This window comes from Hemiscyllium ocellatum, chromosome 11, assembly GCF_020745735.1.
Source record: "Hemiscyllium ocellatum isolate sHemOce1 chromosome 11, sHemOce1.pat.X.cur, whole genome shotgun sequence".
In the NCBI taxonomy this organism is placed as follows: domain Eukaryota; kingdom Metazoa; phylum Chordata; class Chondrichthyes; order Orectolobiformes; family Hemiscylliidae; genus Hemiscyllium; species Hemiscyllium ocellatum.
Genome location: NC_083411.1, coordinates 32036128 through 32059532, shown reverse-complemented (window position 1 = coordinate 32059532; position 23405 = coordinate 32036128). Strand labels below are relative to the sequence as shown.

The following is a 23405-nucleotide window of genomic DNA, read 5'->3' as shown; positions in this document are numbered from 1 at the left end:
AATTATTTACCATATCTTCATAGACATCAACTAGTCATTGCAGACTGGCATCTTCTCATGACAGTGGAATGTCACACCATCAACACTACAAGTTTTTTTTTAAAAAGGAAGTACTCTTATCTTTTATCACATGATTCACAGTGAACAGGAGGATTTTTATAATTTAGAACAATGATTTGTGGAAATCAAATGTGAGAAATTCACAACTAATTACATGGCCCGTCACAATTTTTAGATTGTTATGGGTTGTGTTTTCCTTGTGAAATCAGAATCAGAGACTGGTTACGGCACAGGACATCACCTCTTGGTCCTTCAAGACATCACTCTACACCTTTATCCTCTACCACAAACCTGCAATTTGTTTTTATTTTCCGGTGCTTATCCAACCACAACTGAATAGGCCTCCATCACCAATTCAAGCAGTGCATTTCAGATCCTAAACATCAACTGCTTTAAAATGCTTCCTCATGTCACCATTGTCTCTTTTACTAATCACTTTACATCTTCTTGTTCATGTTCCTTTCCTCAAAGTCATTAGTTTTTCCATTTACTATTCTTAGATCCTCCATGCTTTTGAACATTTCTATCAAACCTAAGTGAAGCATCTCCACTGAAGTGCCCCACTCTTGAAATTAGTACAGATCATTCTGCTATAATGCGTGCTTCAATAACATGAATTCGCTGTAACACAATTGACAAATTGGAGAGTTTCTCAAATATGAACTTTTAAAATGTGTATTGGCTATAACGCGATTACATCACCAATACTTTGAGTATTGCTTAAGTGCAATTTTTCTGTAATGCGGGGTGGCACAAGAACGCAACCTGTACTGTAAAGTTTCACTGCATCTTTTCCAAAGACTTCAAATCTTTCCTGATAATACTCCAATTGAAGTTTGATGAAGGTTCATCCTAACTTCCTTGTTTGTGTACAGGTTCAATGTATCTCTTCAAACAACTTCTCAACCTATCCTCCCACTTCAACAATTTGCACATAATCCCAGGTCTCCCTATTCCTGCAAAATTATAGTCTTTGTTTTATATTGTCCGCTTTCATTCTTTCTACCAAAATGAATCCTTGCACATTGCTCTATATTAAAACTTAATCTGTGTGGCATTTGTTCACATATTTCACCAATCTGTCTTGGTCCTTCTGAAATCTATCATTGTCCTCTTCCCAATTAACACTGTGCTAGGCTTTCTGTCATTTACAAGTACTTGAAATTGTGCATGATACTCCCAAGTCCAAGTCATTGTCACCAATCAAGAAAAGCATTGGCTCAAGTTCAGACCCCTGGGAAACCACATTGTGCAATCTGAAAAACAACAGTTTACCACCATTCTGCTTTCTAACACTCAGCCAACTTTATCTTCATGTTGCCGTTAACTCTTTGCATCCATGGAAATCAAAACTGCTGGCAAAGATAGGTGGCACTTTATCAAATACAGTTTGGAAGACAATCAATTTTTTTAAACGTTTGGTTGGAACAAGTTGATTTTGTTTTTTCTTGATTAACCTTTTTTTAAGACTGATTTCTAATTTTGCTCACAAAATTTCTATTGGCTTTCCTCCCACTGAAATTAAACTGATTGCTATGTCGATCCTGGGTTCATCTTTAGACATTTTTGAATGAGGACATGATACAAATGATGTTGATAAGTAAATACTTTGACATCTATATATTGAATTTCTACTACCTACCTTATTCCAAGCTCTGGATACAAGCTGATCGGTGAAGTAGAGCAGATTAGTGGGAGGAAGACAGATCCCAGAGGGAATAAGTGGGAACAGAACTGATTGGAAGCAGCAACTATTTATGAACCTCAACCAAACCACACTCTGACTTTGACAATGGAGGGAATCTTAGATTTGATAAAACTGGCTTGTTGGCTTACTGGGGAATGAACTGGACATAGTGGAACAGAAGAGAAAGTGATGGAATTTGTCAATGATATCAGGAATGGCATTGAAGTAATAGCTTTCCTGCAAGGGAAACAGCATGATCTTGAAGAATCATGAGAAACTGACTTCTTACAGCACACAGCACAGAGGTCAGAAGAACAATGTGCCTATTTCAGAATAATGTTACTAAATTTGTTTTTTTTTTGAGGATCGAGTTTTGCCAAAACTTCAGTTTCATTTAGAATTTTCAAGATATTCTTTGAAGCGCAGGGTGGGGAGCTGGGCAGATGTGTAACAGATGTACTGAATTAAGCATCACCATTGGCTGAAGTATAATTATAACCATAATAAAAGGTAAGGATTTATAACAAGGAAAAATATTAACAGAAATGTGAGGAAGTGCAAAAACACAAATTGAGGTTTTGTAGACTGGGCATGCACGTCAATAGAAAATCTTTATTTTATACACACTAACAGTCACAAGATACAATTTATAAAATTAAATGTAAAAGTCCAGTAGTACGCAATTTAAAATAAACCAACCTTGAAGCGACTTGTAAAAAGTTCAAGTTTAGGAATGAGTTCTCTGTTGTAATAGAGACCTTGCAAGGCTGTTAAACATTTTAGCCTCACTTCCCCTTGCTGAAAAACAAAACACATTACTAAGTATGCAACTGAAAAACTGACTGGGGAATTAGTGTAGGAGGGTAGACCTTTCTTCAACACACCAGGAAAATCAATATGAAAGTTTTTATAAAATAATGCATACCACTCCCACTGACATCCCACAGGATGCAGCATTCTGGAAATTAGTCTTGAAACTGGTAATTTCTGATGCATAAATACACTTTTTGTTCCACAAAACGTGCAAAACACTTTACACAAAAAAACCTAACAAGTTCCATTGTTTGATACATAACTGTACAACAAACATTTATAAAATAGGTTTACATTACCTTATCATGCATGGTCCACCCCACGTATTTCAAATAACTGTCATTTAAGAAGGCATCACTATACATTTTCATCCATACCCCAATCTCTTCGATGCAGACAGCTCTAATCTCAGAGATTGCATCACTGTTGGAGAAACAAAACAGAACAATCAAGATTCAATTATCTAATACAAAAGGCAGAATTTCTCTTGCTATAATTCAAGCCATGCAAAAGCGCAAGACATCCTGAAGCTCTTACCGATATCGATGTACAAACACCCCCTTAAAAATGGCATTCATCATATTTTCAATTTCATCCTGATTTTCTTGAAGCTGTGAAGGGAAAGGATAAAATGAACTAAGTTCCAGATTAATTCTGAATTAATTTACACCCCTCAGGATTGATTCACTGCTTTCAGCACGAAATCCAAGGCAAAGTAATACGCAAAATTCTGCACTTTTGGCTAGTGTTTCATTGCCCTTAAGTTTGTGCTCAATCAAATTTGTACATTGACAAAATTTGTCATGAACTGACAGAACTAGACGGTGTTTCAGAATGAAATTTAACTAAGATTGGTTGCTTAATAGAAGTTATTTGATATAATTAAGAGGAAGGACTTAGTGCAGATCAAATAATACAGCTGAATATAAAGGGTTTTTTTTCCCCACAATAAACAACAATGACGTCCAATTTACAACCAATGAGGAATCTGATTTTAGCTAAGTAAAAATGACTAAAGTTACATTGGAGTATGATAGTTAGTAAAGGAAATTTGTTTGAAAAATCTTTACAAGCTTTTGAAATGTGCTTTCTGGTACCCAGAGTATGATTAACAAAAAGTCCTCTAAATGACTGATTAGATGAAGGATCATGACAGTTTGCATGCAGTGCAGTTTCAAGAACTAATTATTGCAATAAAAAAATTACAGAAACACAAGTTGGCCTTAGCTTAAAATTTCAAATCTTTCGTGCTGTGTTTACCAATTTTGGGCAAATTGCATTGATAAGAACAGTGCAAATGAACAGAACCAAAGGAACATAGGAAGTAGAATAGGCTTTAGCAAATTCCATCATTGAATTAAGTCATCGCTTATTTCTGACCATGCTCTGTGTACCTATGTTTACCCACATCCATCAATACATTTAGTTAACAGGAAGTCATACATCTCAAAATTGACAGTTAACATAGCATGAACTGTCATTTGAAGAGGAGAAGCCCAAAATTCTACCATCCAGCATGTAGAAGCTTCTCTGAATTTCACTCCAGAAAGGTCTAGTTCTTTCTGCATTTTCCCACACTTTACTCCATTTGCCAACTTTTTGCTCACTTACCTAACCTATCAACATCCCTCATAAACCTGTGTTCATCTCTCTCTCAAACTGAATTTTCATATTTTTATGGCACCTTCCAAATTGGCGACAGCATTTCTACTTCCTTAGTCTAAATTGATAATATATATTTGATTCAGTTGTGGTCCCAGCACTGACCCCTACGGAACCCTACTGGTCACCAACCTGAGGAAAAAAAATGTTTTATCCACACTTAGCTAATGGGTAGGAAATACTAATTTGCTATCCATGCCAATATACTATTTCCAATACCATGGGCTCTTATCTGATAACCTAATCATTTGAGGGATACCTTGTCAAATGTCTTTATTCAAATCACTCCATGACTGCTAAATCCAACCCCATTTGTGTGATCTCCTCCCCCATGAATTAACCCATGCAGTCCAGGTTTCATTCCAGTAAACCTCCAGATCTGGTGTACAAATACCAGGGCAGCAAATAAAGGTGAAATTTAGCTCCATGCCCCAATAAAGAAAAACATACATAGACACAAAAGCAACTGCAAGACAGGCTATGTACAACATTAAAAAGAAACCTAATCTCATGTTAGAAGTTTCTTCTTCCCAACACAATTCATTCACAGACTAAAATATATGATTAGGTAACTTCGTAAATTGAAAGTTCTGCTTCCACTGCATTCCTTGGAAGTTACAGTTTACCCACTTTAACGTGATTCTTTAGGCAATTTAAACAGATTTAATGTATGAGAATAAATATTTGGAAAAGATAAAGCCTACCTGAACACTTTGCTAATCCAGTGTAAGTACTCATAACTTGCAAGCTTTATAATTGTGGTGAGAGCAGAGTGCAGTCAACACTTCATTTGATGAACAACACATTTCACTATGTTGTCCCTTAAAACTTTAAAGCTTGTCAGTGTGTCAATTAAAATAGTAATTTGGGCAAAACATAAAGAGGGGTAACCTGCCTTGTGTTGCTACCTCTGAAAATAAATGGATACACTAGCTGGGGCACTGTTTGCAAGGCTAGAGTTATTCTACAAAAACTGAGTTTAGTACTGCATCTGTCTATGATGTTTGTTAGCAGCTCCTTCTTCGATTGTAGACAGCGGAGGTGCAGCTGCAAAACTTTACACATACATGTATCAATGCAGCCACAGCCCCATTTCTTGAAATAAATGTGATCATCCACTTTATTACACTTCAAGATATTCCACTAGGTTTTAAAAGCTTTTGCGCAACAAGACTTTTAAAATTTATTTCTGAATCCAATAGAACCTCTAATCATCTAAGAACACCTTTGACAGGAGAATTAAAACATAATTCATCAAATATTTATTGCAGTTCAATAAAACAATGTCATTTGACATAGTAAACATAAACGCAAACCACTGAAATAATAACCATTGCGCAATGAAATTGAGTAAAAAGTGATTATAAACGTAGAACAAACTAATCTTTACGCAATTACCAAATGAAACCAATTGTTAAATGTATTTTTTCCTTTGCTTCATATTTCTAATTTAAATAACTAATTGAATTAACCACATTTTATATTGTATGGTTTAATTATTTACCAACATATGGCTGTTTACCAACAGATTTTTCTGGTTATTACACAGCCTTTGAACAAACATCCATTTCAGCACCTTGATGATCAACATTTTAAAAACACAATCCACACAACACAAAATTACAGAAAATGAAAAAAAGGCTGAAGGAAATCTGACAAATTTAGTTACTTTCTTTGAATTGCAAAAAACAGGTAGTCATGTTGCTACATTGATATTTCACTAACCTCTTTTCTTTTCTGTAATAGGAGCTCCAACCTGTCATTGGCTCTTTTGCCAATTATTTTATTCCTTTCAGTTTCATATTGCCGCTGAGTGTTGTCCATGTTAATACTTAAATTTAACGCCACATTTACTAGGGCTGTCATCAGCTTCATAGCTATAAAAAGAAATGGTTGGACAGTTTAATCACATATACAAATATGGAATAATTCACTTATTTGCAACTAAAATAGAGCTTGCTTTCTTCCCAAAAAAAAGAAATTTACAGTAAGTTATTTAAATAGCTTTGTTTTTGTCTTTTTTTAAAAAAAGAAAGAGTTGTGACTTCAACACTAAAATCCTCAGAACTGAGAGAACCACTTTAGTCATGTGCTAACTCATCAGAAGAATAATGTGCTATTTTTAGACTACTAGGCTGCACAGTATGTAAATCGCCACTTGATTTTATTGACTAAAGGTTAAGAAACCGAAATGAAAGTAAACATGGGACGAGAATTATCAGTAGTGAAAGAAATATACTAGAGTGATGTTATCATTTGGAGTTTCAAAAGGCTTGGTTTATAAAAAGGAGCAAAAATATCAAAGAAACCTACTGTGTAGCTTTGAGATTTAGGAAAGAATGAGTTAAGAGCAAGGAACTTAACATCAAAGTGAAATACAAAGTTGACCAAAGTCTTCTGCATTTAAATTGACTACTCCTTAGGATTAATCAAAATTTCTAATTTATTAGCTACTAGCATGTTTTTAAAAATTGCCAGATTCATTCATATAACTCACCTTCACTATATTTTGTTTCTCAACATTAAGAGCTCACTTTTCACATTACTGTCAGAGAAAATCTAATACCCAATAGCAAATTTAAACCCATTTAAACAATTCACAGGACTGTGACCCAAAAGTGTTTTTTTCTCTCTCATGAGGAAAAAGGCACTCAATCAAGTCACTGACATCTCAACAAAAAACAAACACAATTGCACCCTTAGTTACACAAGCCGAGAGTCAAATATTTTGAGAAATAAACTATTCATTTTCACACACAAAAGGAAAAGAAACGTATTGTAGAAACGGAAAACTTAAAAGTTACAGTGCAGAAATTCAACTCTTTAATATTAAAGATCTACACACAGATAAAATGTAATCAAATACAGATTTGGGTATTTTTTATCCACGCATCCAAAAACAAAAAACACAGAGACCAAAAGGTCTTTACAAAAAATGAACCTGAACAAACCTTGTAGACACAGTGAATTCTCACCTTTGGGAAAAAAAAATTTTGCTTTGCCTGAACAGATTTAAAAGCAAAGTTTATTCTCTTCCCCACCCCCCCGCCAAAGGAGCCAAACAAACTTGCTGATAGACTGAGTTTGCGCTTTTGGAAGAAAATGACTTGGCTTTTGCGTCAGTTCACATCTGTTCAGGCCAAGTGAAGTTTTTTTCCAAAGGACTGAAGCAAACGGAGACACAGAATAATAAGTGCAGAGATAATGAGAAAAGTTTATCAAAAACCTGGTAGCATCTGTAAAGATGATGTGAACCTATTCGCCAACATGAATTCAAGGGTTACATTATTATTTTGATTTTGGTTGCGAGATGATTAGTAAAAGATCTTAGAGGGTAAGGAAAGCATGTCTGAAAATATCCTTAACTGAAAAATAATTAGTTCAGAGGGTTACAAAACAAGGATTCCCTACCAACATATGACTTTAATGGCAGAGAGAAAATGGAAAATGTAAAAACAATATATAACTTGAAGGAAACAACTTCAGTACTTTAAAGCGGATAGCTCACCTGCCAATGTGCTGGTGTGTCTGAATGCTCTAACCTGGGAGTCTGATAACCCAGTTAACAGTGAAATAACAGTGTCCATCATATATTCATCATATATGATACTGTACTGACACTGCCTGACAAGCACAGAGATGAATTCGCAGAAACTAGACTTGAATTTCTTCCACTGTGGACCAGGCATTGTAAGCGGGTAATCACCACTGTCCTGGAGTATAAGAAAGTTCATTAAATGTGGTTAGCAAAAAAAGACAGATTGTTCAAAGGTAACTTGGTACAGAATTACAGATCACAAATTCAAACCAAATAGTTCTGTGATCCAAACATACAAATATATTCTGTATACTGTATAAGAAAGAAAACAGATATCTAATCTGATTATTTTGGGGGTGGGAGGGGGCGGTGTTGAGGTTAATGGTGGTGTTGCAGCAATGTTTCTCTCAAAAATGTTTGAATTTTGATTCGCAGTTTTCTTTAGAGTTACATTGTGCTAAACAGCTGCTCGAGTTCAAAATTTGGTTCAATTGGTTTCTCTTTTTGCCAAATATTTTTAAACAATTGCTGTGGCGCAGTGCCTACCTCTGGTTCAAAGTCCAGGTATAAGTCCCTCATACACTGGCTATGTGTTAAAACTGGCATTTCCTGGTAATTTCTTTTAATTCTTTCACAGGACGAAGGCATCACCAGTTGGCCAGCATTAAGTGCCCATTTCTAATTGTCAAGAGGATAGTTAAGACTCAATATTATTGCTGTGGGTCCAGATTCACAGGTAGCCCAGACCAGGTTAGGATGGCAGTTTCCTTCCCTAAAGGACATTATGAACCAAATGCGTTTTGCTGACAATTGACAATGGTCACCAGTGCTAAATTAGTTAGTTATCTCCTGCATACAAAAACTAACCGAGCCAATTATCACCCATTTGTCTACCCTCAATCATTTAGACTGGTACAAAAGGTGATCTCATGACAGACCAAAGGATCTGTTTCCATGCTGTACATCTCTATGACTGGTACAAAAGATGAAATCACATGGTATCAGGGTTGAGCTGGAAGAACTGACTTAGTCATAGAAGGCAGAGGGTAGTGGTGGAAGGATGCTTTTTGGAGTGGATGGTTGTGACTAGTGGTTTCCACAGGGATCAGTGCTAGGACCCCTGTTGTTGTGGTCTACATAAATGATTCGGAGGAAAACATGGCTGGTCTAAATCGCAAGTCTGCGAACAATACAAAGATTGGAGGAGTTGCAGATGGTGAGGAGAATTGTCAGAGGATAAACATCAGTTGGAGACATGGGCAGAATAATGGCAGATGGAGTTTAATCTGGACAAACGTGAGGTGATGCATTTTGTAAGGTCACGTACAAGTGGTAATTATACAGTGAATGGCAGAACTCTTAACATTACGGAAATACAGAAATCTGGATGTGCAGGTCCACAGATCACTGAAGGTGGCAGCACAGGTAGATAAGGTAGTAAAAAAAGACCTTTGACATGCCTGCCTTTATTGGAAGGGGCATTGAAAATAAGTACAGACAAGTTATCCTGTAGTTTTATAGAGGTTTAGTTAGGCCACAGTTGGAATATTGCGAAGAGTACTGGTCACCACACTACCATAAGGATGTGGATGCTTTGGAGGTTTACCAGGATGTTGCCTATGAGGAATTTTAGCTATGAAGAATGGTTGGATAGACTGGGTTTGTTTTGACTGGAATGCAGGAAGTTGTGGGGCGACCTCAAAGAAGTTTATAAGATTGTAAATGACATGGATAGAGTAGAAAGTAGGAGTCTTTTTTCCCCACGGTGGAGAGGTCAATTACTAGGGGATAAAGGTTCAAGGTTGGGGGTGGGGGGCTTTCAGGAAAAAAAAGATATTTGAGGCAAGTTTTCCAAACAAGGGTGGTGAGTGCCTGAAATGCACAGCTAGGGATGGTAATGGAAGCAGACGCAATACCAGCACTCAAGAAACACCTGGATGAATGCATGAGCTATCAATGACTTTTTTCTTCCCAGAGGGGTTGTAAAAGACACAGACTCCAAAAGGTTAGGGACTGAAGGGTTTTAGGGCCAATTTGTTTATAGCAACAGATACTGCCTCAGGCAGAAGGTTTTGAAGTTTTAAAAAGAATATTTTTACAACAAAAGGGCAATGGCCACTTCTCCCAGCTCAGCTTTTCTTTGGTTTGGTTTGGTTTTTAGCAGTAATTTGCAGAAAAGCCTACTGGACCCAAAGAAGCAGGTCCAGGCTGGTACTCTCTCACTGACTTTTCTCATGAAAAAAAACTGTTTGATTTTACCTTTTGTGCCAAGGGGTGTTTATAGGGATTGCTGCAAGTATGTGGAACAGCATCATTAAACTGGGATAATCTGCTGGGCTTTCAGATAGGTTAAATTACTCTGTATTCTGTTCTCTGTTGTTGGTATTTCATTCAGTAATCTTTAAAATAAATTATTTTGTTTAAAACTAAGTGGGTTGACCAGCAGCATCCTCCTGGAATATCCATGTTATACCTGCTTAAAACAAGTAAAAAAAGTTAGGGTCTGGGCTATTTTCTTGAAATGTTTTGAGGGGGTCTGGCCTGGTCCATAACAATTTTGATTCTGTAAGTGAAGAGAGCTTTAGTATAGAAAAGTGCAAAACGTGTTGCCACAAGTTTGGAGGGCCGAAGGGCATGTGTGTGTTGTATTGGTCTTTATCAGTGAAGTTACGGAAGCTACCAACAGTGCTACCACGTAGCATTTGCTCAGTACTAACTTGCTCACTAACACTCAGTTTGGGTTCTATTGAAACCATTCAGCTCCACAAATCATTACAGCCTTGGTTTACACATGGACAAAAGAGCTGAATTCTACAGATGAATTCAGAGTTCACTGTACTTAACATCAAGGTTGCATTTGACCAAGTATATAGAATCAAAGAACTTTCGCAAAACAAGCATCAATGGGAATAAAAGGGGAAACCCTACGCAAGCTTGAATCATATATGGCACAAAAGACAATGGTCGTGGTTGTTGAAGGTCAATCATTGCAGCTCCGGACAACTCTGCAGGAGTTTCTCTTGGTGGTGCCCAAGGCCCAACCACCTTCAGTTGATTCAATGAACTTACCTCCACCCTAAGTCATAAGTGGAAATGTTCACCAATGATTGCACAATGTTCAACACCATTTGCGACTCCGTACATACCAAAGAAGTCCATGTTCAAATGTTTGGGTTGACAAGTGGCATACAACATTCACACAAGGGCCAGCCAAACTCCAACAAGAGAATTTTGACATTCAATGACACCACCGTCATGAATCCCCACTATCAATCCTGGAGGTTACCATCGAACTGAACTTAATATGGAAGAACAAATAAGAACTGCAGCTACAAAAGCAGATAAGAAGCTCAGAATCCTGCAGTAATTCACCTCCAGACTCTCCAAAGCCTGTCCACCATCAGCAAGGCACAAGTCAAAACGTGAGATGGAAAGATCTCCACTTGCTTGGATGAGTGCAGCTCCAATAACACTCAAAAAGCCAGACATTGTCCTGGCCGAAGCAGCACCTTGATTGGCACTGCATCTCCAAACATTTTGTCCTTTCGCCACCGACTCTCAGTATCTGTACTGTGCATCATCTACAAATTGCACTGCAGAAATTCACCAAAGATCTTCAGACAACACCTTCTAAACTAACAACCACAACCATCCAGAAGGGCAAGGGCAGCAGATAAATGGAAATACCACTGCCTGCAAGCTCCCTTTCCAGCCACTCACCACCCTGAATCACAAATAGACTACCATTCAGTGTCACAGGGTCAAACTTCTGGAATTCCCTCCCTAATGGTATTGTGGATGTACCAACGCCAAACTGACTGCAGAAGTTCAAATTCATGCTTCTCAAGAAAATCTTGGGACAAGCACGAAATGCTGAACCATTCAGCTACAGCCCACATTCCAAAAATTAACCTAGAAATATCCAAACAGGTTGATTAACAATGTTTGACTTTGATGTGACAACAAATCTTGTGACAGTGGGAGTGTCCCTACCTCTGGATCAGAACTTCCAAGTTTTTGTCTTGCTTGCCCCAAAGTCTTGTCAGAACATGCCCGAACAGACTGATTAAAATAATGCCGAACAGACTGATTAAAATAACTACTTAGGATGTGTGTATAAGAACTCCTGTGGCACATCGGCCTATCCTTGGCCTCGAGGGTCTGGGTTCAAGTACCACCAGAACTAGAGGTGTGCCATAACATGTCTGAACTGGTTGGTTGAAAATAATTCATTATGTCTAACTTAGATGTGTACACAAAGAGCCAGTGTTGGGGATTGTTTAGAATAAAGGTGCAAAAATGTGGCAAGTAGAAACCAGCCTCTGTCAAAGCTTTCTAGTCTGTATGTTTATTCACCCATTGGGTTTGGAGTTCCACAAACAGTTGCCAGGTACTCAGTAAATGTTCTGTTCAGTGACAATCTTGTACTCATTTCTGCATTCACTGAGATTGTATCACTCAAAGAACTGAAATAATTGCATGATTGACAAGAATTAATTAATAATGAAACCTGAATAATTCAATGCTACTGAAGTGGTGAAATTTGAATTGCTTTATTTTTCTTTTAGCTTTATGTGCTTAGTTCAAATAAAAACTTCAGTGACAGCAGAAATCCACTTCAACCTTGTAGAAAACAAATAAAACCGAGCAGATAGAACTTTTAAGTAAATGAGATTTGCAAAGACTGTAACGATAAATTTTGATTCATATTTGAAGTTAAAATTTGATCCGATTTGAACTTCGTCAGAACCAAAAAAACTAAACATTCTGCACATAATGTAACACTGGCAGTGAACTAGGTTACTTATAATTCTGTAAGAAAGCTTTCAACTATTTTTCAAACCTTAAAAATAATATGGAAGTTTACTATCGGAATAGCTTAAGTTAATAAATCATCCAGTTTGAAAACTCTTCGACCTGAAACCTGTTTCACTCTCCACAGATGCTGACTGCAACTTGTAGCTTTTACACTTGCAGCTTCTTTCATAATGTGTTTCCCGAGATCCCAAATACATATTAAAAATTACAAAAATAAAGATGCCCTGCTTAGGTCGAAGATTCAAAAGCCTGAAATTTAACTCTGTTTCTTTAGCCCAAGAAATCACCAAACATGTGAGATGATTCCAGGATTTATTTTGTATTTCGAATAGTTGTTTTTTGAAAACAATTTTATTTAAAATTACCTCATCAAATTCTTCTGTCATCTTGCGAATTATCTCAGAATTTTGCATGTGACGGAACATATCAGCAGTTACTACACCTGCCAATCAAGAACAGTTGATGAATGAATACAAGACAGACCATAGAAAACAGGGAAGAGAGAAAAAAATTCTCATTCTTGTGCATACAAACATACCACAATGTGACTCTGGCCACCAGTCTTAGATTGCTTGTCAACATAATTCTGAACATAATCTGAACATTTTAGAAAATTTGGCCGTTAAGGACATCATACCTTATGTCCGATACATTATTTAAACATCTGACAGCACAAGCTGTCACATATCTCCTCAGATGCCATCTGACCTGCTGTGCTTTCTTTAGTGCCATACTTGGTATACTCAGCTTTTAAAAAAAGATTGGAAATCAAGCATCAAACTGGTTCATTCTTCAGGAAACCAGTCTACCAGCGTTCATTTGCCAGCCAATCATCACAGGCTTCTCAGATCACTAAAACATTGTTTTTCTTTTCACTGGAATTCTGAAAATTATCTTGCAGAGTCTTGCAGTTAGTGCAAAATGAAAAATTTGACAATTTATGTCTTTTATCAACAAACTCTGAATTTTGGCTGGGACACAACATTATCAAGGTTACTGGAAATACTAGGTCAACAACCTACCTTTGCAGCCCGAACACTGAATAAAAAAATTTATAAGATCCAGAAGTGCAGTATCCCGGTCATGCTTGTAGGATTCAATCCAGTCATCTACAACAGTCTACAAAGCAGAAGAGAAAAGCAAACAAACAATCAGGACTACAAAAGTACTGTTTAAAATAGAATGAGCTTATACCTTGCAATCATGATATTCTTACGAAAAGCAAAAAATTGAGAGGTGAGACCTAAGACTGGTAGGGGTGAGATGAAATGAAAGAATAGAATAATAGGAAAGCAAAAGGAGTGGTATGACAGCATGTAGAAGGGAGAAGTCAACGCAGCACAAGCAGGGAAGAGCACAGGAAGTGGCCTTGTGGGAATATCTGCACCCTGCAACAAGTGGAATGTGAGCCTATCCTTGCCTGTCATCAGTTTTAGCACTAAGCCAGCCTAGTAATGCCAGATGAGCCTGAATCAATTCATGCCACAAGTCACCGTTATTGTAATGAAAGGTTGCTGTATTCACTGTCATGAACTTGTCAGCAATGAACAGAAAAATCGAAATTAAAGTAGCTCATTAAAACCCATGAGTTGCAGCTCCTTAAAGCATTATAGTTTGGTATTTGTACATAAAGTGGCAAGTAAAACTGACATGCTGCAACTCCTTTCGTATGGTTGTCTTACTCATTTGGTTTACAATGATACTTTGTGAACAAGTAGTATGTTAGACAGCATGCAAGATACGAGATAGTTCCATAAAATTTATACGGAGTCTTACTCCTGCACTGCAAAACAATTTATTTTCTTGACCACTCATTCTTATAATCTTTACCTGCATTGCACTCTTGCCCAATTTCACAACCTCAAATAGCATCATGTTTTCCACTCCCCCATTCTGTTGGTGATGTCCATTCATCCGGTTCATGCCTGTTGCAGATTTTCCACCATTTCCACTCTTTCCTTTCTCTCCAGAAAGTTTTTTTACTTTTTTATTTGACTAAAATAAAAAAGATTTTAAAACAATATATTTTACAGTATCACCACATGAAAGAAATGTAATCTTATCATTGCACCGAACACATCACTAATCAGTAGTTAAAATTTGTTGCATCCTTCAAAGTCAAGTTGCTATTACTGGGATCATCATTGATTAATTTAAAAAAAAAACACATACACTCCTAACTGGGTAGAATGAAAGCATCACTAACTGCACTTGTTGGTTGTAACTTATGCAGAGATTTTCATTAAGGGTGGCAACTTCACCTGTTTGGGATATTAACAATCCAGCATTGAGCAATGAAATGATTTTTGATGTCACAATGATGAGAGTTTCAATTTCTTTTATTTATTTCGAGAATTCCTCAAAAATTGTTCTTTGTGATGAGGCATCAGTGAGTGAGAGAGAATCACTCTGTCTTCATTTAGCCCTGTTTAACTCGCAATGTCCGTCACATAGACCCATATAGGTATTTACACAAACAAAATTTCAGTGTATTCAGCCATGTTGTAAGTTGACACATTTTCATCCAGACATAATTCCAATAGCATTTTTCCAGTATTTAAGACAATCAGGTATCTTGTTGATTTATCACTTCTGAACCCAGTAGGAGGCTAACTGTAGTTCTGTCCTACCTATGTTTCTCTGAAAACATAGGCACTGCATGCTCTTGGTGTCAGCCAGTCAGCCCTCTGAATCATTTGACATAATCATAATGAGATGTTAGATCAGTTATCTCTTATCCACGATATTCCCATTACCTTTTATGCCTTTGCTAACTAGAAATGTATAAATCTATACTTTGAACATTGATAGAATACAGCACAAAATCAGCACAGGCTATTGATCCTGAGAGATTTGAATCAAGGAATAGTGAGTTTGCAAATGTGTAAATAAGTCAGTGGGCCAAATTTGGGGAGAAGCAGTTTACAGCAAACTGTCAACATACATCATTGCCCTCTGGAACGGACAACTTCATTATATTGGACACAGGTCGGGTTATGGCAATAGCCTGAGTGTTCTGTTTGTGTTTTGAGGCTTTGACAGAAGATTCCCATCCTTGGCCGCTGACAGCAAAATCTCACCACTTCATACACTCAGTATTCAAATGTACAAGTGACACAAAACAGTCACAGTAAGCTCTAAATTGGCACTTTATACTACTAAAGGGCACAGATTACAGGCAGAACTATGGAACAGAAGAAGTTCAGTGAAGTGAAGCAAATGGTCAAGTGCATTCGATGTGAGAAAGATAAACTGAAATTTTTGTTTACTTGGTAAGACACAAGGGACTGTGAACTAAGTCCTGTGCTCGTGGACAGAAATCAGCAATTGTGCACACCTACATAATGAAATATTGACCTTTATTTTTGGGGGATGAGGAATGCAAACGTCAAGTCGGAAGTGAAATAGCAGTTACACAGAGATTTAACCATATCCCTTCAGTTCAGTTTGAATGCCAAACATCAAAGATAAGTTGACCTTGGATTAGTACAATGCAGATTTTTCAGAATTATATTACTTTGGATACTTGGGTGCTTTAGGTTCAGTTCGCAAGGGTTAGGGGAAATTGTCATCACATTTACAGAATGCAATGAAATTGCTTTCCCAGTTCCACAACGTTTTTCTGTGTTTTTTACATAAACAAAAGTACACTGGAAAATACAAATAGGGAAGTGAAATTTCACAAAAAAAAAGTTGTCATGAGTACCCTCGTGGCTATGGTTTTGCTTGGAATACGTAGAACCTTATCCGCTCCAGTCCTACTTAGGCCTCCTCTAGCATCTCTTTTCCCATAACACTGATGACCACATTAGTGACATTTCCCATCCTTGCACTGAGCTGCAAAGTAACATCTTCCAACCTTCATTTTTCTCTCAGCTCCCATGGTCCATCTTGGACTCCTCCTGTCTCTTCCTTGACCCATCTGTGAGATAGGTTCTAACCTGTTTTTACTACAAGCTCATTGTCAAAGTACTTGTCAGAGTCAATGTTTCCTTCTGCCCAGATTGCTCCAAGAACTCCATTCTGTACACGCAGTTTTTCTATCTCAATTGCACATGTTCAGATAATAAAACCTACCATATAAATGCTTCTGGTAAGTTTTCCTTGTTTCTCAATCGACTTCTAGCCAACTCACATTTGTCAGGGCCCTCAACCAAGTCTGTTCTTGGTCATGTGCCTCTTCTCTGTGCTTCCGCTCCCTCCAAAACCCACAATATAGGCCTCTTGTTCTCACTTTCCCACCCAAGACCATCATTACCAAATGAATCATCTGTCATTTCCACCACTGTCAACATTGTCACCAACCAAATGTCTCCTTCCCTTCACTCTAAATATTCTGACAGAACCATTTCATTTAAATATCTTGGCACAATCATAGAAACTCTCCTCATCCACTCCCTTTTCTGTAGCATCTTTCCATGCAAGGACAGCAGGTATAACATCTGTTGCCTCTCCCCTTCTCATTGTCTAAAACTCGAAAGACTCATGCAACTGAAATGTATAATTCAGTTAACTTAAAAAGCTTCATTCACTGCTTATGATGTGGGCTCCTCCACACTGGGGAGATGAAATAGACAGGGAGATGGATGTGTGAACACCTTCATTCAGTCCACCATAAAAAAATCTCTCATCTCTTGTCATTTTAATTCTGCATGCTGCTCCAACTTAGATTTCACACAATCTTGGACTGATTATAACATAGAAAGCTAGTCATGACTGTGACAGTTCTCTGGCCTTTCCCACCTTTTCCTGGTAATTCTTCTATTTTTGCTTCAGCTAATTATCCAGTTCTCTTTGGAAGGTCTCAAATAAATCTGCTACCACCAGACCCTGAAAAGAGCATTCCAATGCCAAACACGCACTGTCAGCAGTGGTTCTTTTCAGTGTCGAGGTTCACCATCTGTGATTTGCCAATAGGAACAGTTTTTCATTACCTACCCTGCCCAAATCTCTCAATTTTGAAAACAAACACTGACCACTATTCTTGGTTTCTTGTCACTCAGCCAACTTTATACCCATGCTGCAATCGTCCTATTTCATGGCCTTCAACTTCGCTGATTTGCGAGTTTTATGGTACTTCTTCAACCAAAAACCCATCAACCACATGACCCTGACAAAGTGGCCTTCTTCAAAAGAGGAGTTAAACATGATTTTCTATTGGTATCTCTGTGCTGCCTTCTTTAATTACTGCACTATCCATGTGGCTGTTAATTTTGTCCAAAGCTTTCTAAAAGCTTTTCCACTGCTTACATAACAATAGCTGAACTGCAGTTGCTGAGTTCAGTTTGACAATTCTTGTGGACACGAGTATAACATTTGCAGTCATCTCCAATTCTGGCACTGCCTTTGATCTCAAAGATTGAGAAATTTGGTCTGCTCCTCAGCAATTTACACCTTTACATTTTCCAGTATCCATAAAAGTAATTAACCAATTCCTGGTGATTTATCAGGGTGATTTAAGCATAATTATACTATCAAACAAAAAAATGCTAGGTACATGCTAGAAGTCAAACAAAAACAGAAATTACATGATCTCAGCAGGTCTGACTCATCTGTCAACAGTCTTAAGAGTCAGAATCATACAGCACAGAAAAAGACCCTTTGATCCAATAAGTCCATGCCAAACAATCCCAAACTCAACTTGGCCTACCTATCTGCTCCTGGCCCATATCCCTCCCAACCCTAATCTATTCATGGACCTATTCAAATGCCTTTAAACATTCTAGTTGTGCCCTCATCCACCACTTTCTTAGGAAGTTCATGAACCACCCTCTGTGTAAAAGATTTGCTTATTTCTTTTTAAAATTTTTCCTCTCTCACCTTAAAAATGTGTCCCAGTCTTCAAATCCCTCATCCTCGGGAAAAGAAAACAATCAACCTTATCTATACCCTTCATGATTTTATAAACTTTTATAAAGGTCACCCTTCAACGTCCTACACTCCTGTCAAAAAAGTTCTGGCCTATCCAACCTATTTTTAGAACTCAAACTTTCCATACCCACAAATATCCTAGTTAATCTCTTCTGAGCTCTCTCCAACTTAATAATATCCTTCCTTTATCTACACAACCAGAAATGGAGACAGTACTCCAGAAGAGGCCTCATCAATGTACTACACAACCTCAATATGACTTCCCAACTCCTATACTCCCAAGGACTGAACAATGAAGGCAAGTGTGTTCAACACCTTTTTATCTGCACTGTCATTATATGACATAAACTTCAAAGAATCAGTGTTAATGTTTCGGATCCAGTGGCCCTTCTTCAGAACGTATCCAACATCTCAATGACTTCTTAGGTCATAAAGTGTCACAACGACCTCTTCTTCCACTACGACTTGGTCTGCAATTTCTTCCTTGGTAAAGGCAGATACAAAATGCTCGTTTGGTACCTCTACTTGCAAGCATATATGTTCTTTTTAGACCCTCATTGCTCCATTTCGACTTATGCCACCTGATTACTATGTGCATATCTTGATGAAGCTTTTGGATTCAGGTATATGCTCTTTCTTTTTATTTTCATTCCAAACAGCCTGGCCCTCAGTTGCATTATCTACCTGACAACTGTCAAATGCCCATTTTTGGTTTTTTTCCACTCTCACTCTCTATAAACAGGGAGCTTTGGATTTATTTGTCCTACTGTTCATTCCCTACCAAATGCCAAAGAGCAATCTCCTCTTTGAAGGCAGCTCATTGAAGCTCATTGCCTTGTTACAGTTTTACTCGCTGTACTTGATAACAATTTACCAGGGTCAGATGTGTTCTCAGCAAAATTTGTCTTTCCTGACTTAAATATTCTTAGTCTGGATTGCATCTAGTCCTTTTCCATTGTTAAGCTAAATCTTAGCATAGTAGCCTGGATATTGTTGCCCTCTAAATGATTCCGACTGAGAAATGATCCACCTCATGTCCCAGAACCAGATTCAGCAGTACATATTTCCTCACTGGATTAGAAAGATAAAGATCTAGGAAGCGTTCCTCAACATACTTCAAACCTCTTTGCCCCTTGCACTATCATTGCCCCAGTGTACAGTAGAATAAGTGAAATACTCCCCCATCATATTTGCCCAACAAGGACCAAGCAATGGTCATCTCCAATAAAAGAGAACCTAACTATTGCCCCCTTAACATTCAATGGCACTACTGCCACTGAATACCCAATATCAATTCTCGTCAGTGGTAATGCCGAGGAAACGGAATTAAACCAGCCATACAAATATTGTGGCTACAACAGCAGGTCAAAGACTAGGAATTCTATGGTGAGTAACTCACCTCCAAATTCCTCAAAACTTGTCCACCATCTTCAAGGCACAAGTCAGAAGTATAACGGAATACTTTCCACAAGTATAAGTGGGTCCAGCTCCAACAAAACTCAAGAAAGTCAATGCACTGCAGGACAAAGTTTGCTACTTGATTGGAACCATATCACTATCTTTAATATTCATTCCCTCCATCACTGATGCACAGTGACAATACTACGTAACATGCACAAGCTGTACTGCAGCAACTGATCCAGGCTCCTTTGACAGAATCATCCAATACAGTGACCTTGACCAACTAGAATGACAAGGGTGTTAACATCTGCAAAATCCCCAACAATATCTGCAAGATCACCTCTATGCCATATATCATCCTGACTTGGAAATATATTGCACGACAGAAATTCAGCATGTATGTCCATGGGACAGCATGTGTGTCCATTTACCACCTGCAAGTTGCCCTCCAAGCCATTCATCACCCTTCCTTCACTGTTGCTGGATCAAAATCATGGAACTCCCTCACTAACAAACCGATAGCACATGGGTTGCAGCGGTTGAAAAGGAGCTCACCACCATCTTCTCAAAGGCAACTAGAGATGGCCAGAAGACCATAAGACATAGGAGTGGAAGTAAGGCCATTCGGCCCATCGAGTCCACCCTGCCATTCAATCGTGGCTGATGGGCATTTCAACTCCACTTACCCACATTCTCCCCGTAGCCCTTAATTCCTCGTGACACCAAGAATCTATCAATCTCTGCCTTGAAGACATTTAGCAGCGGGCCTCCAATGTACTCTGCGGCAATGAATTCCACAGGCCCACCACACTCTGGCTGAAGAAGTGTCTCCGCATTTCTGTTCTGAATTTACCCCCTCCAATTCTAAGGCTGTGTCCACGGGTCCTAGTCTCCTCGCCTAACGGAAACAATTTCCTAGCATCCACTCTTTCCAAGCCATGTATTATTTTGTAAGTTTCTATTAAGTCTCCACTTAATCTTCTAAACTCCAATGAATACAATCCCAGGATCCACAGCCGTTCCTCGTATGTTAGACCAACCATTCCAGGGATCATCCGTGTGAATCTCTGCTGGACATGCTCCAGTGCCAGTATATCCTTCCTGAAGTGTGGGGACCAAAACTGGACACAGTACTCCAAATGGGGCCTAACCAGAGCTTGATAAAGTCTCAGCAGCTCAACGGTGCTTTTATATTCCAACCCTCTTGAGATAAATGACAACAGTTCATTCGCTTTCTTAATCACGGACTCAACCTGCATGTTTACCTTTAGACAATCCTCGACTAGCATTCCCAGATCCCTTTGTACTTTGACTTTCCTGATTTTTTCACCATTTAGAAAAGTAGTCTATGCTTTTATTCTTTTTGCCAAAGTGCAAGACCTCGCATTTGCTCACATTGAATTCCATCAGCCATTTCCTGGACCACTCTCCCAAACTGTCTAGATCCTTCTGTAGCCTCCCCACTTCCTCAGTACTACCTGCCTGTCCACCTAACTTTGTATCATCGGCAAACTTCGCTAGAATGCCCCCAGCTCCTTCATCCAGATCATTAATATATAACATGAACAACTGCGGCCCCAACACTGAACCTTGCGGGACACCGCTTGTCACCGGCTGCCATTCCGAAAAAGAACCTTTTATCCCAATTCTCTACCTTCTGTCAGACAGCCAATCCTCAATCCATATCAGTAGCTCACCTCGAACACCATGGGCCCTCACCTTGCTTAGCAGCCTCCCGTGTGGCACCTAATCAAAGGCCTTTTGGAAGTCTAGATAGATCACATCCACTGGGTTTCCCTGGTCTAACCTACTTGTCACCTCTTCAAAGAATTCCAACAGGTTTGTCAGACCTGACCTCCCCTGACTAAATCCATGTTGGCTTGTTCTAATCAGACTCTGCTCTTCCAAGAATTTAGAAACCTCATCCTTAATGATGGATTCTAGAATTTTACCAACAACCGAGGTTAGGCTAATTGGCCTATAATTTTCCATCTTTTGTCTTGATCCTTTCTTGAACAAAGGGGTTACAACAACGATCTTCTAATCATCCGGGACTTTCCATGACTCCAGTGACTTTAGAAAGATCTCAACCAATGCCTCCGCTATTTCCTCAGCCACCATTGACACAAAGTATTTGTTAAGTTCTGCAATTTCCTTATCTCCCATCACTAGGCTTCCAGCATCAGTTTGAAGTGGCCCAACGTCTACTTTTGCCTGTCGTTTGTTTCTTATGTATTGAAAGAAACTTTTACTAACATGTATAATATTGCTGGCTAGCCTACCTTGTTATTTGATCCTCTCCTTCCTTATTACTCTCTGTTATCCTCTGTTTGTTTTTGTAGCCTTCCCAATCTTCTGATTTCCCACTGTTCTTGGCCACTTCATAGGATCTCTCTTTTTCTTTCATACATTTCCTGACTTCCTTTGTCAGCCATGGCTATCTAATCCCTCCCTGGTTAATTTTTCTTTTCTTGGGGATGAACCTCTGTACAGTGTCCTCAATTATACCCACAAACTCCTGCCACTTTTGCTCTACTGTCTTCCCTGCTAGGCTCTGCTTCCAATCTATTTTTGTCAGTTTCTCTCTCATGCCCTCATAATTACCTTTGTTTAACTGTAACACCATTACATCCGATTTTGCCTTCTCTCTTTCAAACTGCGGACTGAACTCTATCATATTATGATCGCTGCTTCCTAAGGGTTCCCTTACTTTAAGATCTTTTTAAGATCTGGTTCATTACAAAGCACTAGGTCCAGAATAGCCTGCTCCCCTGTGGGCTCCATGACAAGCTGTTCCAAAAAGCCATCCTGTAAGCATTCCAAGAATTCCCTTTCTTTGGATCCACTGGCAACATTATTTACCCAGTCCACCTTCTTATTGAAGTCTCCCATGATCACCATGACCTTGCCTTTTTGACATGCCTTCTCTATTTCCCGGTACATGTTGCGCCCCTGGGTCTTGACCACTGTTAGGAGGTCTGTACATAACTCTCATTACGGCAAATAAATCTTCGCCCAACCGACAGTGCCTGCATCCCATAAATGAATAGAAAATAAAATTCCTTCACTGCTGCTGGCTCAAAATCCTGGAACTCCCTTTCTAATAACACTGTGGGTGTACCTAAATTCCAAAGAGTACTCCTGCAAAGAGTTCTGATGTTGTGGAGTGAGCACGTCTATTAACAGGCTAGGCACAAGAGGGCTTTTGCCCGAAACGTCGATTTTACTGCTCCTCGGATGCTGCCTGAACATCTGTGTTTTTCCAGCACCACTCTAATCTAGGCACAAGATACTCAACCACACAGATATGTTCAGCAGAGCCTGCTGCTGCCTAACTTAATTAAACCATATTACTATTAGAGCAGAAATAATCCATTCAGCCCACTATTAGCTTCACCTCAACCACCCTCTTTTGCAAGCAAATCCACAGCCCTCAGAAAAGAAAGCCCTCCTCATCTCCACCTTAAATATGTGACCGCATAATCTGAGATTACGTGCATTGGTCAGAGACTATCCCACAAGGAGGCGCAACCTTTCCACATCTACCCTGTCAAG

The 23405-nt window shown here is 38.6% G+C and overlaps 1 protein-coding gene across 5 annotated transcripts in view; it reads right to left on the bottom strand.

The window, feature by feature from the left end:
* Window positions 1-23405, bottom strand: part of stag2b (STAG2 cohesin complex component b) — a 194831-nt gene that overhangs the window by 85445 nt on the left and 85981 nt on the right. For all 5 annotated transcript variants that reach the window (XM_060832506.1, XM_060832505.1, XM_060832507.1 and 2 more), the window contains 8 exons: window positions 14409-14573; window positions 13601-13697; window positions 12944-13020; window positions 7731-7935; window positions 5948-6099; window positions 3098-3171; window positions 2860-2983; window positions 2447-2545 (listed from right to left, as the gene is read on the bottom strand). In XM_060832506.1, the coding sequence (XP_060688489.1) occupies window positions 2447-2545; window positions 2860-2983; window positions 3098-3171; window positions 5948-6099; window positions 7731-7935; window positions 12944-13020; window positions 13601-13697; window positions 14409-14573 (993 nt within the window). The remainder of the gene's footprint in view (window positions 1-2446; window positions 2546-2859; window positions 2984-3097; window positions 3172-5947; window positions 6100-7730; window positions 7936-12943; window positions 13021-13600; window positions 13698-14408; window positions 14574-23405) is intronic.